Source organism: Rhincodon typus, unplaced genomic scaffold (assembly GCF_021869965.1).
Source record: "Rhincodon typus isolate 14 unplaced genomic scaffold, sRhiTyp1.1 hic_rhity00001852, whole genome shotgun sequence".
NCBI classification, from domain to species: Eukaryota; Metazoa; Chordata; class Chondrichthyes; order Orectolobiformes; family Rhincodontidae; genus Rhincodon; species Rhincodon typus.
The window spans coordinates 9,607-25,000 of record NW_025967490.1 but is presented as its reverse complement, the minus strand read 5'-3'; the positions used below and the strand labels follow the sequence as shown (position 1 = coordinate 25,000).

Sequence of the window (15,394 nt, the reverse complement as noted above, 5' to 3'; positions counted from 1 at the left end):
GAGATTGATAACAGATGCATTTAAAGGAAAGCTAGATAAATATGAGGAAAAAAGCAAGAGAGACATATGTTGAGATGAAATAAAGTGGGGGAAAGTCTTGCGCAGCATAAATACCAACATGGACCCTCTGCCTGAGTGACCCCATTTCTATGGTGCAAGTTTTATGTATATATAAAATACCATTAGAATGCTAATGGAGATGGGTAGGTCACCAGGTTGTACTCTTAATGTGCACAAGTGAACAGCTTCTTCCACAGATATTTCTATCATTTCCTGCTTGACACATAAAACTGGCAAATCTCTTCAAACTCTGGAAAACAGGACACAAGAAAATTCACTCCAAAGGCTCTTTCTAAACCTTTCAGGGCAATTGCGGAGGTTTGATCTCACTGATCCCATATGAAGCAAAAAGTTGGAATCAATTTTAAACTTAGACATATTAATAAGTATATTTCCACATGTTCTTTCCATGCACTGTTTTAAACCTTTAGTGGTTCAAACGTTTATATCTTTACAAGTATTTATATACATCTGAAAATAAGGCACTAGCATCAACCTTTTTTAGAAAGCACCAGAATCAGTAAGTGCTTGTTGGCTTTACTACCATTGATAATACACCAAGCAGGATCCTTATCTATCCTAGAAGGCCATGGGGGTTAATGGTAACCTGACTGACAACAGCAAAAGTCAAGCTGCCATAGTCCCAGAGGGCTGCTGTCTTATTAGGAAGAGATAACTGGTGGTGAATTTGAGAAGGTTGAGAAGGCAGGATCTTCATGGTGACCTCAGGTGGTATGGGAACTGAGCTCATACTATTTGCGTCACTTTGTATTGTAAACCAGCCATCCAACCAACTGAGCTAGCCATCCAACCAACTGAGCTAACCGTTCCTCTATTTACAATATATGCAATGAGTTACAGTGCCATATAAAATTAAATACCATACAAAATTAAAATATATTTCAAGTCTATAATTTTTAAATGACTTTATAGAGTTTTACACACATATATATATATATATATATATAAGCTTTTTTTTAGCTGCCATCTTTGCTAATCATTTTGGGCGAAAAGTGGTTTCTTTTTGTTGTGCACATGCACCAGCAATATTGGTTACTTACAAGCGAAGTATAAGCTAAGAAAATCAAATTTTGTACTGTGCTAGTTTTAAAAGTAAATGATAATCCTTGGTTTGAATTTATTTGAATATGCAGTGCATTTCTACCCTTTCAACTGTTGACCACAAGAGTAATCAAAAAGGCAGTTTAACTGCTATTTAATCGGATGAGACAGTTAAGAAGTTAATACCAGATTACGTTCAAATTATTGGATCGGTTGGATTTCTAATGTAATGCTGCACAAAGTCCTTGAAAATGATTTTGCATCACCCTTTGTGCATGTAACCACAACCCTACCTTACAGAACATCCGAAAGGTTGAGTTGGACAGAGATTTCCCAGTTATTATGTCTATTCGGTAGTAGGGAAAGTAGGGGGTTGTTATTTGGTGTGCGTCATCATCAACTGAACTAAATGTAATTGATAGTAACGATGCCACTGCACTGCCAGGGATGTCAAGTTTACAACAGCGATGGATTACTGAACAGCATTTTCTGATGAGCAACAGTAACAGTACTCACTGTATATCACAGCAATAGAGCTGATAATCGCTGCAACAAATTTTATACAAAATTGAAAAGCAGCAGGTACAAAAAATAAAATCAACACACTGGTGAATAACTAAATTGGGTGGGTTTGTTATTTGACGATGAGCCTTTTGTCAAGTATTTCTGGACATGGTTGAAACTCTAACTTGCAACATATTAAATACCACAGAACAGCTGAATGTTATGAAACAAAAACAGAAATTGCTGGAGAAACTTAGCAGGTCTGGCAGCATCTGTGGAGAGAATGCAGAGCCAACAGTTTAGGTCATGTGACCCTTCTTCAGAATAGGATTATGTTTGATTCTTTATTTTGGTAGCTTTGACAACTACACCATGCTACACAATGTATGCAAGGGATAGAAAATTGGTGCAATTACTAGCATGTTATTGAATTCTAACCAAACCTGTATCATCTCCTAAATAATGTACTTTGATTGAAAAGTACCAAACCAATGAAAAACACAGGAAAACAGAATCCCTCACACAAGGCAAATTGTTTGCACGCAAAATAACCAGCAGTTATCAACTAACTTCACATGCCATTCCTTGAGTTCTGCATCAGGCAATTAATTTTCATTGTTCCATGTCATTGAGACATTTCAGGCTCCATTCAGGTCATCATTGTCGTTTGCTGTCAAGTAGTGGTTTCCAATCATCCCAAGAATGCAGTCGCCTTTTTGGGGGTCTCAGTTGTATATGCATATTGTGACAGGCCGAGAAAAGTACATGCTCCCATTTAGGACAAGGTTCCACACCTACAAAATACAATTGGCACTGTAAATGAGAGGCATTGTTTTGGAAATCATTTTGAACACAGATCAGATGGTACAAAAAAAATTGCATCGTGAAATACTAAACTCCTCTGAGAACTAGAGTCAGAATTTATTGGCTAGTGGAGTGGGGCACTGCTGTAGATGCTTGAACCTCCAAACTGCGTTACAGTACCTGGCCCATTAATAAATGAAGAAGTGTGGAGTTCTACAACTGGGGCAGTGCACTACAGATCCATTCTAAAACTGAATTGGCTGCGTCTTGGATGGCCAATGGATGAAATTACCAAAAAGAGGTACCATCCAGTGATCATTAATTTTTAGTGAAAATCCTCTTTTATATTTCCTCACTGCACATTGCCTATCCTGCTCCAACCCCAATCACCCTGACTAGCAGGATTACTGTCGGGCGATCAGTGATCATGGGCTTGAGGCTTCTTAGGTGTACAGCTGGTAGAGGTTCTTCTCACAAGTAACCTTCATCATACAATTTGCTTAAGAAATGTAAGTCCTCTGGCCCATTCATTTACACCCTTCTGCACTGTTTCTGTTTTGAATAATTCAATATCACACCTATTCCTCTTTTATTTGGAAATAATTTGTGAACAAACCTGTTTAGCCTGTACAAAAAGTATGTTATGCTTGATATTATGTTCCCTCTGATGTGATATGTGACATATTCCTATCATCCAAAGAATCCCATGTGCTATCTGCATTAAGTTCGTAATAAATGGAATGATAGGTCACAAGCAAAAATTATGATGAATTTCTTTTGTTTTAAAGTTGATAACCTTTGCAATTGTCTACCCAGTGAGCACTGGATACTGGGTCACTGGGGGAGCTGCACTCATGGTGGTAATGTCACTGGACTAGCAACGTACAACCCCAGGTTAATGTTCTGAGGATGTGGGTTCAAATTCCACAACTGCAAATAATGAAATTTGAATTCAATATAAATCTGGAATAAAATGGTAACCTAATAACCATATGACCTAATAAAACTCCAGACCCAAGTTGACTCCTAACTGCCAATCTGGACAATTAAGGATGGGCAATAAAAGCTGGCCTAGTCAGCGATGCTGCCAAGGACAAGGAGAAAACTGGAGTTAAGGCCATAAATCAGTTCAGCCATGATCTTATGAATAGTGGAACAGGATCAACAAGCTACATTTTTTAGCATGCTATATTTTCCTAATCAACCTGTTTTGAGATGTTATTACACACCTCTGGTGTTGGTGCGACTTGAACCCAGGCCTCAGAGGTAGGGACACTACCACTACACCATAAGAGCCCCTGTAGTTTGCTATATCCATACATTAAATGTTTACGGATATAGTTTTGATTGTAACAAATACATTATTCCCTTCTAATGTTGGTTTTTACTTAGAGAACCAGGAACAAATATTGGTACTAATCTGAATTGCAACTTTATTTGTTAAATCACAGGACTGGTTGGAATTGCTTCAAGGTTTCCATTTCAAAATATACAGATATTTTTGTACAATTTGGTTAACATCTAATGGCATTTTTATCTATGCAAACACTTAAATTGAAAACACTTTGATCACTTATTTTACCTGATATATCTGGTTTGTCATCTATCAGCAAATTGCCTGATACCAGCGTTTTGTCCCGAGTTAGTACCATTAGCTCCAGAAACTCTTTACCGAAATGTTTCTCCACCCAGGCATACTGTGAACAGAGTGAAGATGAAGTCCAAATACTGTGACAGTAACATTAGAAAGACGAAAAGAATTGCAAATTTCCCTTTTTATTGTAGTATTATCTTCTTAATTATTTGCAGTTGTCAGTGTGTACGTCACAGAAATAGACCATTTGGCCCATAAAAGGTGTTTGTGTTCACATGAACCTCTTCCCATCTTTCTTCATCAAAACCCTATAAGGCATTCTTCTATTCTTTCCTCTTTATGTATTTGTCTAGCTGCTCCCTAAATACATCTATGCAATTCACCTCAAAAACTCTTGTGTGTAGATTTCCACAGTCTAACCACTGTCTGGACAAAGTAACTCTATTTAAATTCCCTAATGGATTTATTAGTCGCTATCTTAATATGGATGGCTCCTGGGTCCTGTGTCTTTTTTATATCTACTCTAACAGACTCTTCCATAATCTTAAATGTTTCTATCAGGTCATCCCTTAGTCTTCAAAGTTATACAGAAGAGTCCCAATTTGTTCAATTGTTCCCATTTTGTATAATTGCTGTTTTAATACTATTCAAATATATTTTGAACCTCTTCTTCTGCCTCTATGTTCTTTTTACATTAGAGATGAAAACTGTTCACAGCAGTCCAAGAATGATATAACTTCAAGACGATTTCTCTTTTTTCAATTATATCCATTTGAATACGAACCCCAGTGCTTTGTTTGTTTCCTTGTGGTGTTAACTTACATTCCTATTTTTACTACTTTGTAATATCTATACTTCCCAAGAGTCTTTACTCCTCTACACCGTTTAGATTGTTTTCCAATGAATACGAGGCCATCTTTTTCTTCCTACTAAAATGTACATTAGATTTATCTGCTATAAATTATAGAAAATATAGTAAAAGAGCATTGGAATGTTGCTTTTTGTGGATGGTTCTTAGTGCATGGTTCTTTGCTCAATTCCTTCTGACCAAATGTAATGTAATGTTAGTTTTTTTTTCAGTTCCAGGTAGCTATCAATGGCAAACATTTTATTCACTTCCAGTGTAGAAAAATTGCAAATCCAATGTTCATAAATGTTCTTAGTTATTATTTAATGTTTTTTAGTTACAGTTTGGGTTGTCATTTAAGATAGTTGGTGAGACGGTTTTATCCAGTGTACTTGGGGTAGCACATAATGATTTTCCATTTTAGAGATTACTACAGCAGTTGGTTACTCATGTGAGATAAAAGTTCAAATTTTCAAATAAACATTATAAACCTTAATATGCATCAGCCACTTTTTTGGTCAATATTGTAAAATAACTTACTTTTTCGTAAGGGCAGTATTTATACTTCTTTATTGGACTGGTGCAAATGAACACATCAGTGCTATGGAAAAGATGCAGGAATAACATCAGTACAGAAATCTTGTTAGGTTAAGCAAGAATTTGAATATTTTTGCAGTTCGGACTCACTCTTTCATGTTGGTCATCTCTTTCACAGCCTCCACCGCACCAGGAATAGGTTCAAGTTCAATGAAAAAGTTCTTTGACTCCCATATACTTATTGCTTTCTCCTACATTTGTTTTGAAGAAATGCATGAATGTTATATTTGAAAGAAAGTATATTTAAATAGTTTTCACCTACACAAAGTTTTTCTCAAATGATTTGCTTCCTTATGTTAACAGTTAAATGACTCAATTGATTTTAAAGTACAGTTAGATGCAAGGCAAAAATATCAGGGGGCACTGGAAGTGACCCACAGTTAAAGCAAAATTGGACCATTTTCTGTCCAGTGTTGATATGATTCCTGCTCCTCATTGAAAGTATGTGTTATAAACTGAATACTTGAATCCTACAGATCCTATGTGTCAAAGGTGATGTCCATTTACGTGAAGGGTGAATTATGCAAATAAATTTTCAAAGACTAAAGAAAAAGTTTGCATGTCAAAAAATGATAAGTATGTGAAGTGCCTGATATCTGCTTGACTCAGTTCGTCACCACTTTGGTGCTGAAGCAGAAGGTTGCTGGTTCAAGGCTCATTCCAAAAGATGAGCATGTAATCTGCACTTGAACATCAGCCTAGGGAGGGTGTTGTATTCATTGGAGCTGTGTGAATTATGAAACTTAGCTTCTAATTATGTGTTCAAATGAATGTTGAGTATTCCAAGAAACTATCAGAGGACACAACATTTTCCTGGTGTCTTGGCTAACATTCCTCTCTCAACAACATCACCAAAAACTGACAATCACCTCCCTGTGTATGGGATCTTCCTGTATACAAGATAGCTGCTGTATCTCTCTACACAATTATAATCAGTGTACTATTTCAATTGCTTTGAGAAGATTATGAGAAACGTGATTCATGCAAGCCCTTCTTTCTTCAGTCCAATGAGTACCTTCATAAGATGGGAGAGATTGTGTTAAATTTTCTTACAACCATGGCTGCTGAATTCTCACAAATTCACAGGGCAAACAAAACCTGAATCTCTCATAGTGCAGTATACTCTCTGACTATTGCCAGTTAAGTTCTTTGTCCAAGTCTCTGAAGCAGGGCTTAGACACCCAAACTTTTGACACAGAGACAGCTCTAGAACTGAATGAAAGCTGCGCTTAATATTCATCAGGCAAACTCGAAAGTGTTATTGCAATTGTGGGCACAATAACTGAATATGAACTAGGCTTTAGGGGAGGCAATTAAAGGTTTGGCTTGGCACATAATGGGAACTTTCTTGGCTTGATAGAACTCACTGCTCAGTCTTATCCATTTCTTGCCAACAACATAAGATGTTATTGAAACTATGGATCTGGGAAGCTCTCATAATCATCTAAAACAAAATGTGAGGAAATCACTCAGCCAATGTCTCAAAATGTAAGAGGATTTATTTTGGATGACTTGAAGAAGCAGAATTCTTAAGTTTGTTTGTTGATTCTACATCAGATCTTTCACATGTGGATTAACTGTTACTGTAAGATGTGTGTCACCTGATGATGGTTTCCCCATTGAACACTCCCTGAACTTTCCTTGAATTAAGAAGAGCTTAAATGGAGGGAGTATGGCCAGCAAGGTGCAGGATTATCTAGGCCATGACTGTAACACTTATTTCACTAAGTGCTGAGGGCAATCATATGATAATACAGCAAAACCTTCTAGGGAAAATAAGCATGTTATGTATCTCCTCTGCAGGACATTCCTGAACTTTGTTGGCTACAGTTGATTGCTACCTAGTTGCAGTATTTTTTCTGCAGTTGCACAACAATATACACATTATTCTTTGTCTCTACAAAACACTGGACTGTACACAGCTCATTTCTGTGTGCTGATTCCATTGACCCAAATCATTTCTCTGAAATTAGGTGGGAAAGACATGCAAAGGCTACCATAACCCCAGCTGAGAGTTATGGCTCAATTCTTTGATGCTCTTACTCATCTTCATACTGATAGCATTGAAAAAGAACAAGGAGAGAAGCTGGCATTCTACAGGAGAAACTTTGGAACTGGTTGTTAGATCACCTTCATAAACCCACCATGCTGCTACAGAATGCACAGTTAGCCTTCAGTACATGTGCTGCACTTTGCACGTCACTCACTCACTTCCAGAAGAAACCTGAAAGGTTTCGATGGCATTGAACTCAAAACAAAAGAAAAACTGCTTGATGCAAATTGTAAGTGTGTGAATGAAGGAAAAAGAAATAGAAAATAAGTCAATGATGGCAATGTGCTTTCTCCAAGAGACAGATTTCATGTGAAATCATTGATTTCTATGAAGAATGTACTTAAAATTGACATGAAGGAAAGGGTAATCATATATGAGAATGTTACAAGCAATTTTGTGTTTTTGATTAATTTAGATGGCTTCAAAAAGATGTATGAAGCTTCTAAGGAAAGACTATCCTGACGATGGTGACATTAACCTCATTACAGAAGTAAAGCACTTCCAAGCATCGAAAATGATAAGCTTCATACATTTGTGGGTATCATCAGTGACATTGCTGTCTAAGAATCAATAAGAAGATGTTTTAAATTTGATGCTGGTTGTATTGCTGTTCCCAGTTCATTGGTGCTGATCTAAGTAATTGCTCATCTCTCTAGAGATGAGAGTTTTCAACATTGTAAGTTCAGAAGGACATGACTTGCAGAATGCCACCTGCAGATAATATGTGCCAAGGGAAAGCCGATGAGACTGGTTAGTGATGGAGAGCAGCAGCCTGTCTCAGAGATAGCGCAGCCTGAACAGTGCATTTAGAAATGTTCTTCAGATTATTAAATAAAAAACAACTTAATTTCACACCATGTCATCCTGCTCATTAACCAAAAACTGCATTCACCACCCATCCTGGTTATGGAAACTGCCTCTCGATGCCAGCTTTATTCCCCTACCTCTCCCAGTGCAGGCCTCCCATCCCGCTCCTGGTGAAGGCTTCCCCCTGTTTCCAATCCTGGCGTTGGTCTTTGTCCCTGATCCTGCTGGGGGAGGGGAAGCTCCACATTGTCAAACCCAGCCTCCATTTCCCTTTTACCCTGACCCTCCCCAGACCCTCAGCAGCACACGTACTGATGATGTGGGGGTTGGCAGTTCAGTTGGCAGAATGACTGGTTTGCAATGCAGAGTAATGCCAGCTGCACAATCTCAACTCCAGTACCAGATGAGGTCTTCATGAAGGTCTCACTTTTGCAACTTGGCTGCTTACTTGGGGTGTGGTGACCCTCAGGTTAAACTCAGAACCACCTCTCTCTCCAATAGTGATTTTTAATTCATGATGCTGACATCACTGCATATTAAATACGGTGGTGGCAGTGGCTCATGTGATTTCTGTTGCTTTTTGCAGCCAGATGATGTCTTAGACCTTACATGCATGCGGGCCATTTTGGCATAGTAGGTAATCACTCCAGGTTAAGAAATCCTGAAGTATTTTTATTCAAAAGTATTTCATAATGCAGGTAGACATCTAACAAGATATGTTCATCCAGCCCTGCACCTTGTTGTCTCGGATTCTCCAGCATCTGCAGTTCCTACTATCTCATGTTCTAATTAATTAGTTTTTTGTTGTATCTTAACCTAAGCACATTTAAAGGTTTAACATTTCTATCTTCATTGTCCTTTTTAATTAATGCTATTTTTGGAAATGCAAAGGGCCCTCTTATGCTTGACACAGCTTAGGGCTCTCAATGCCTGCTGGCCTTGGTCGTGATTAGTGAAAAGTAGTACAACTGAAGCTTGTGTATTTCTCATTCCATTGATGGACGACCTGCTGAGTGCGTCCGGAGCATTTCAGGCATTCATTGTTTTTATTTTAATCTGCTAATTTACATTGTCAATTGCTAATGACTGGCATGCACTTTCTTATAAGAAATAGTTATTTTTTTGCAGGTGTAAAGCGTGGGAGTGGGGAGCACCAATTTGTGGGAGTGACACTATTGCTGCGATATTGCATGTGCAAAGATAATATCAAATTCCTGCAGCAGTCGCCTTTCACTTACACAGAGATCAGGATGCAATTCCCCATACTGTGCTGAAACCCAGAAACCTCTGCGATCTTGCAGCTCGATGTAGGGATCTTTGGGATACGTGTCCCTGAACTTTTTCAAGAATCCACCTTCGAAATCAGCCAACACCCCGTCCATGTCTACCAGCACCCGCAGCCTAGTTCCAGCGGTGTGATGCCCTGCACAAACACACTTGGTCATTGCGCCGAGCACTTTGTTCCCGGATCTCCGGAGATTTGCCAGTCGAGCTAGGAAGATCATGCTCGGGTCCAGAGGGCAAAATGCAAAGCAATCCTCCAACAGCCGAATTTGTTTTTGTTTTTGCATTCATAGGAAAGAGAAAGCACAATATCACGTAGTCATATGCATTCAATGGAGGTAGCCATCGGTATATTCCTGCATTCCCTTGGTTTGCGGGTAATTTACATCGGAGTGGTAATTATGTAGTGTTTACTTGTACAGTGACCGAATAAACTGGATTTGCATTTAAGCGAGAGGTCAAAATACTTCAGTACTGTGCAACGATTAAAGTCACACCTTCCGGCGCTTCCAAAACGGACAAGCTTCTTTCCAAATGCAACAACTGTAAGTGACCGCTCATTTAATCTCCGGAAATTACGCCCCCTCCTCTTAAAGCTATAAAGGCACCCGGGGTTTTGCAGGGTTCTCGTCCAATCGAGGCAATGTCTGCAAATCCTCTGGAGGGATCATGTTTGTAATTTTCCCCAAGGAAATTTGAGCGGATGTCACAAACAAAATCATCAAGGCAAGGCAGCGATTTACAACCTGCCTTTTCATCGAAATATTGTAGGAAAAATATTCACACTTCAAATTCAAAAAAAAACTTGCAGTGAATGGACTGCCAAACCACAAAGCGACAACTCGTAAACGTGAAAAAATGTCACTTTTCAAAATACTCTAATTTATAACATTCTTTCAAAAACAAATCACAGACGTAGATGTTGCTGATTAGGGCACCATTTACTGCCCAGCTCTAATTTCCCTTGTAGTGTTGGTGAGCCACTTAAACTGAGTGAGTTGTCAGGACACTTCAGTGACCCTTAAGAGTCAACTGCATAGCTGTGGGTCGGCAGTTACATATAGGTCGGAGCTGAGGACGAGAAATTTCCTTTCCTTGAGGACATTAGTAAACCAGATGGGGATTTTACTACAACCTGGTGTCTGGATGGTCACCATTATTGGTACTCGTGTGTTATGGCAGATTTTAATAGGAAGTCAATCATCTCAGCCCCAGATCATCTTTGCAGGAGTTTCTTAGGAGGGCGTCCAAGCACCACCAATCTTCAGTTGTTTAATAAATGACTATCCCTCCATCAAAAGGCCAGATGTGGGACATTTGCTAATGATTGGCATGGTGGGTCAGTGGTTAGCAGGGACTGGGGTTCGATCCCACTCTCCAGCAACTGTCTGTCTGTGTGGGTTTCCTCTGGGTGCTCTGCTTTCCTCTCACAGACCAAAGATATGCAGGTTAGGTGGATTGGCCATGCTAAATTGCCCTGCAGTGTCCAGGGATGTGCAAGCTAGGTTGATTAGTCATGGAAAATGCAAATTGGGGAGAATGGGTCTGGGTGGGATGCTCTTCAGAGGGTAGGTGCAGACTCGCCAAATGGCCTGATTCTGCACTGTAAGTATTCTATGATTGTTTAATATCATTTGTGACTCCTCGAATACAAAAGGAGTTTTTGTTTGTCTCCAGCAAGAGCAGAACAATTTTCAAGCTTGTAGTGTTAAGTAAATACTGTTCATGGCACACAAGGGCCAGGCAATGCCAGTCTCCAACAAGTGACAATATGACAAGTTTGCTTTCACATCACACCATATTACCATCACTGGATCCCCAACATCAACACCTTGGGGCCTTCCTTCAATAGCACCTGCCAAACCCTGATCCCTACCAACCAGACTGACAAAGGTTGCCGACCCAACAGAATATCACCTGCATGTTCCGGTCTCAGCCACACACAACACCCTCACTTGGAGCTATCTCCTCCGTTATCACTGGATCAAAATCCTGGAACCTCTTCCCTAACAGCACTGTAAGTCTACCTATACTAAATAGACTCTAGTAATTCAAAAGGCACCACTACTTACTAAAAGAAATTTGGAATGGGCGAGAAATGTTGGCTTAGCCAGTGAACTCTCATTCTGTGAATGAACAAAAACAAAAGCTAATTGAAATTCCCCAGCTGCTGTGTGTGAAATTTAAACTCATTCTCTGGATCTATTATCTGGGCATCTAAATTGTTAGTCTAGTAACATAACCAGAATGCTAAAACAGCCTGTTCAAATTCTGCCAAAGTCATTGATCAATTCCAGGGAACAGCTCCCTTACCATTGATTATCTTCCAGGACATTAAACAAATGATCATTCTTCATTTTTGTATCTTAGACACAGAGTGCTGCCATAGGTATTTGACTGTTGAATGCTTACAACTGATCTTGCCCTCTTGCATAATAAGGAAACGTACTGCTTCTTAAAATTATGAAATCATACCAAGCATTGAGAAAATTTCACATACAGGTGAGGAGACAAAAATTTGGGAAAAAGATGAGAAAATCATGGGTATAGATGATAATATTTACAATTAGTTCTGCATTGTCATTACATTGTGTTAAATGTACATTTAAAAAATGGTAGATATTGGATGACAATCATTTCTAATTCATTCAGAGAAACTGAGCTAAAGTTTCAACATTCATTCTGTTTCTATCTACATAAATACAGCCAGACCTGCAGAGTATTTTCTGCATTTTGCTGTTTTTATTTCAGATTTTCAGCATTCACAGTGACTTGTTCTTGTATTGCTGTGTTACAACAGTAACTTATCTTCAAAGATACTTCATTGACTGTAAAATATTTTGGAGTATACTAAGGTAATGAAAGGCATCATGAAATGAATTTTTTTTTTCTTTCTGAACTGTTCTTGACTCAATTTTTCACTCCCCAGTTGCTGCCAAGACCTGCACTTCCAGTATTTCCATGTTTTCATGCTCTTATTCCAATTCTACATAGTAGTAAAGTGTTAAATTAGCATAATTCTAATTTGAAAGAAAAATCCTTTGACTGCATTATTGGCAGGACTGTTTTAAACAAGGCATAAAAATACCTTCTTGTAGTCTTACATTGAGTGTGAGCATCAGTGACAGAGCTAGCATTTGTTGTCCATTCCTAATTCCCTTGAATGGAGTGGTTCGTTGGGCCACTTCAAAGGGCAGTTAAAAGTCAACCACATTGCTGTGGATCTCAGGGAGACCATCTGAACTATAATTTAAGGAACTGTCCCATATTTTGTCTATGTGCCTCTTAAGGGGTGCCTTTTGTCCCTTATGTATTGGACTGCCTGTGGGAGACTGACCCCAGGAGTCTCAGTTGAGCAGGGATTACAGCTGTGACTTGGCCAGGCAAAGGAATGATAGCATTGCGACTCCAAAAGATAACTTGTAAGCTTCGGTTGCTTTAAAATTACTCATTGCCTATTCTCTTATGGTCTCAAAGAATCTAAACCCCTCCCACCTCACCCCCATCACACAGTTGAAGTGTCCTTTATTTTGTTCATAAGAAATAAAAACAGAAGATGCTGGAGAAACTCAGCAGGTCTGGCAGCATGTGTGGAGAGAGAAACTGAGTGAATATTGTGTCCAGTATAACTTTTCTTCAGAATAATTTTCTCCAGATCTGAAGTGGTCATTGAATTTGAAATGTAAACTCTGTTTCTCGCTCCACAGATGCTGCCAGACTGCTGACTTTCTCCAGCATAAAGTCATAAAGAGTTTTTTTTTTAAAAACAGCACAGGAGGTGGTCCTATGGTCCATTGTTTCGGCACTGGTCAGCAGTCTAATCCCATTTTCCAGCTCTTGGTTTGTACATTATGGTCTTTCAAGTGTTTATCTAAACAGTGCTTTCTGTTTGTACTCCAGATTTCCAGAATCCAGCTTATAGCTTTCAGTGACTTCACATGAGTGTGAAACTTTGTGAGTAACAGATGGCAGATTTCCTTCCCCAGAGGATACTTGCCAATAAGCAAAAACGTAAGTTAATGAAATGGGAGCAAATTGGTGATGGAGTGTCTGAAAGGTACGATACAGCTTTACATATTTTTAAAGTAATCCATCCAGATGTGTCAAACAGCTGGGACTGGAACCCAGGGTCTCCTCAATCAGAAGTAGGGACACTACCAGTGCACTTGAAGAGCCTTTTGTAACATAGCTTTAGATATTTTCTAAAAATGAAAACTGTGGATGCTGTAAATCAGGAATAAAAACAGAAGCTGCTGCAAAAGCTCTGAAAACCATTTTTGAGGAAGGGTCACTAGACCTGAAATATTAATTTTTTTCTTCACAGATGCTACCAGACCTGGAAGAAAACTTATGTTTTCATTTAGATATTTTTAATCAACTTATTTTCTAATCAAACTGTTAATACAAACCTCTAGAGCAGGGTGGGACTTAAACCCAGGATACCACAAGAGCCTACTGTAATACAGCTTTAGACATTGTCTATAATCAAACCAGCACAGAGATGTTATGACACATTCTGGAGCAGGTGGGACCTGAGCCTAGGCTTTCCTCGCCCAGAGGTGGGGGCTCTACCACTGCACCACAAGAGGCTCTTGTAACAAAAATATAAATTACTAGAGAAACACAGCAGCACCTGGGGGAGGGGGAGGGGTGAAGAAAGAAAGAGAGCAGAGTCAACGTCCAGTGACCCTTCTTCAGATCAGCCTCTTGTAACGCCGCTTTAAGATGCTTCGCCCTCCATGGCCCCTCAGTCCGGGCACGTGGCTCCTGCAGCCGAGATCTCGCGAGAGGTGTCTGTCGGCCGTGCCGCTTCGCTGCTGTGTCACGGCGTTTGAATGAGGAGCAAGGGAAGCGGTTTGAGAAATGGCGTCCGCCTTGGAGCAGTTCGTCAACAGCGTGAGGCAACTATCCTCCCAAGGTAAGGGGTGGTGGTACCGACGGGGGTTGGGAACTTTTAAAGTTATTTCTCAGACTGGATGGGGGGGCGGGTGGTGATGGTGAGGGTAAGGCTAAGGCTAAGGCTACGGCTACTGGTTCCTTACCCTCCCTCCAGGCGCCTGTTACCCTTCAGACGGTGAAAGCTTCGATTCCCTAAAAAAAAAACTCGGCGACAGTGCTTCCTCCCTCATCATACTTGGAGGGGAAAGGGTCTTCTACTCGCCTTGCTTTCGTTTGAAGGATGTTCCGCGGCCTGTTTACCGCAACCGAAGTGAGCATCCTGACACCGGATGTACCAGCCTATACCAGGTCCCATTGGTCTCCGGGCGGTGATTGACACTCGCCTCCGGGCGCCGATTGGCTCCCGCGGCCGTACTCAGCTCGGCCTTCCTGCACTTCCAGCTCAGACAGCTCCACTTGGTAACATTGGGCCTAGGCAACTATCAGGTCCCGTTCATTGAGGTTATATGGAAGGGCAGGCAATTCTTCAGGCGCTAACATACTTTTGAGGTGCCTGGTATAATCCAAACAAATGTCTCGTTCTTCACTTTGTAAACCCAGGAGGAAAACCCGATAATAATTGAGAATAGCACAAGCTGGTCTGAGTTGCATTCCTGAAAATGAGACTCCAGTACGCCCGGAGATGGTAAGAACTGCCGATGCTGGAGTTTGTGTGGAGCTGGAGGAACACAACAGGCCAGGCAGCATCAGAGGAGCAGGAAAGCTGACGTTTGGGCCCGGGCCCCAACTTCAGCTTTCCTGCTCCTCTGATGCTGCCTGGCCTGCTGTGTTATCCAGTACGACCAGTGTGTTCATTTTCAATTTTTAATATTTTCAGCGGTAT

The 15,394-nt window shown here is 40.1% G+C and overlaps 1 protein-coding gene across 1 annotated transcript; it reads right to left on the bottom strand.

Moving 5' to 3' along the window:
- Positions 1-929: 929 nt before the first annotated feature.
- Positions 930-10,010, bottom strand: LOC109927690 (5'(3')-deoxyribonucleotidase, mitochondrial). The gene is made up of 5 exons (XM_020527681.2): positions 9,567-10,010; positions 5,559-5,659; positions 5,412-5,472; positions 4,013-4,127; positions 930-2,420 (listed from the first exon to the last, which is right to left on the bottom strand). The coding sequence occupies exons 1-5, from the start codon at positions 9,897-9,899 to the stop codon at positions 2,284-2,286; spliced, it is 747 nt and encodes a 248-aa protein (XP_020383270.1). The 5' UTR covers positions 9,900-10,010; the 3' UTR covers positions 930-2,283.
- Positions 10,011-15,394: the final 5,384 nt, after the last annotated feature.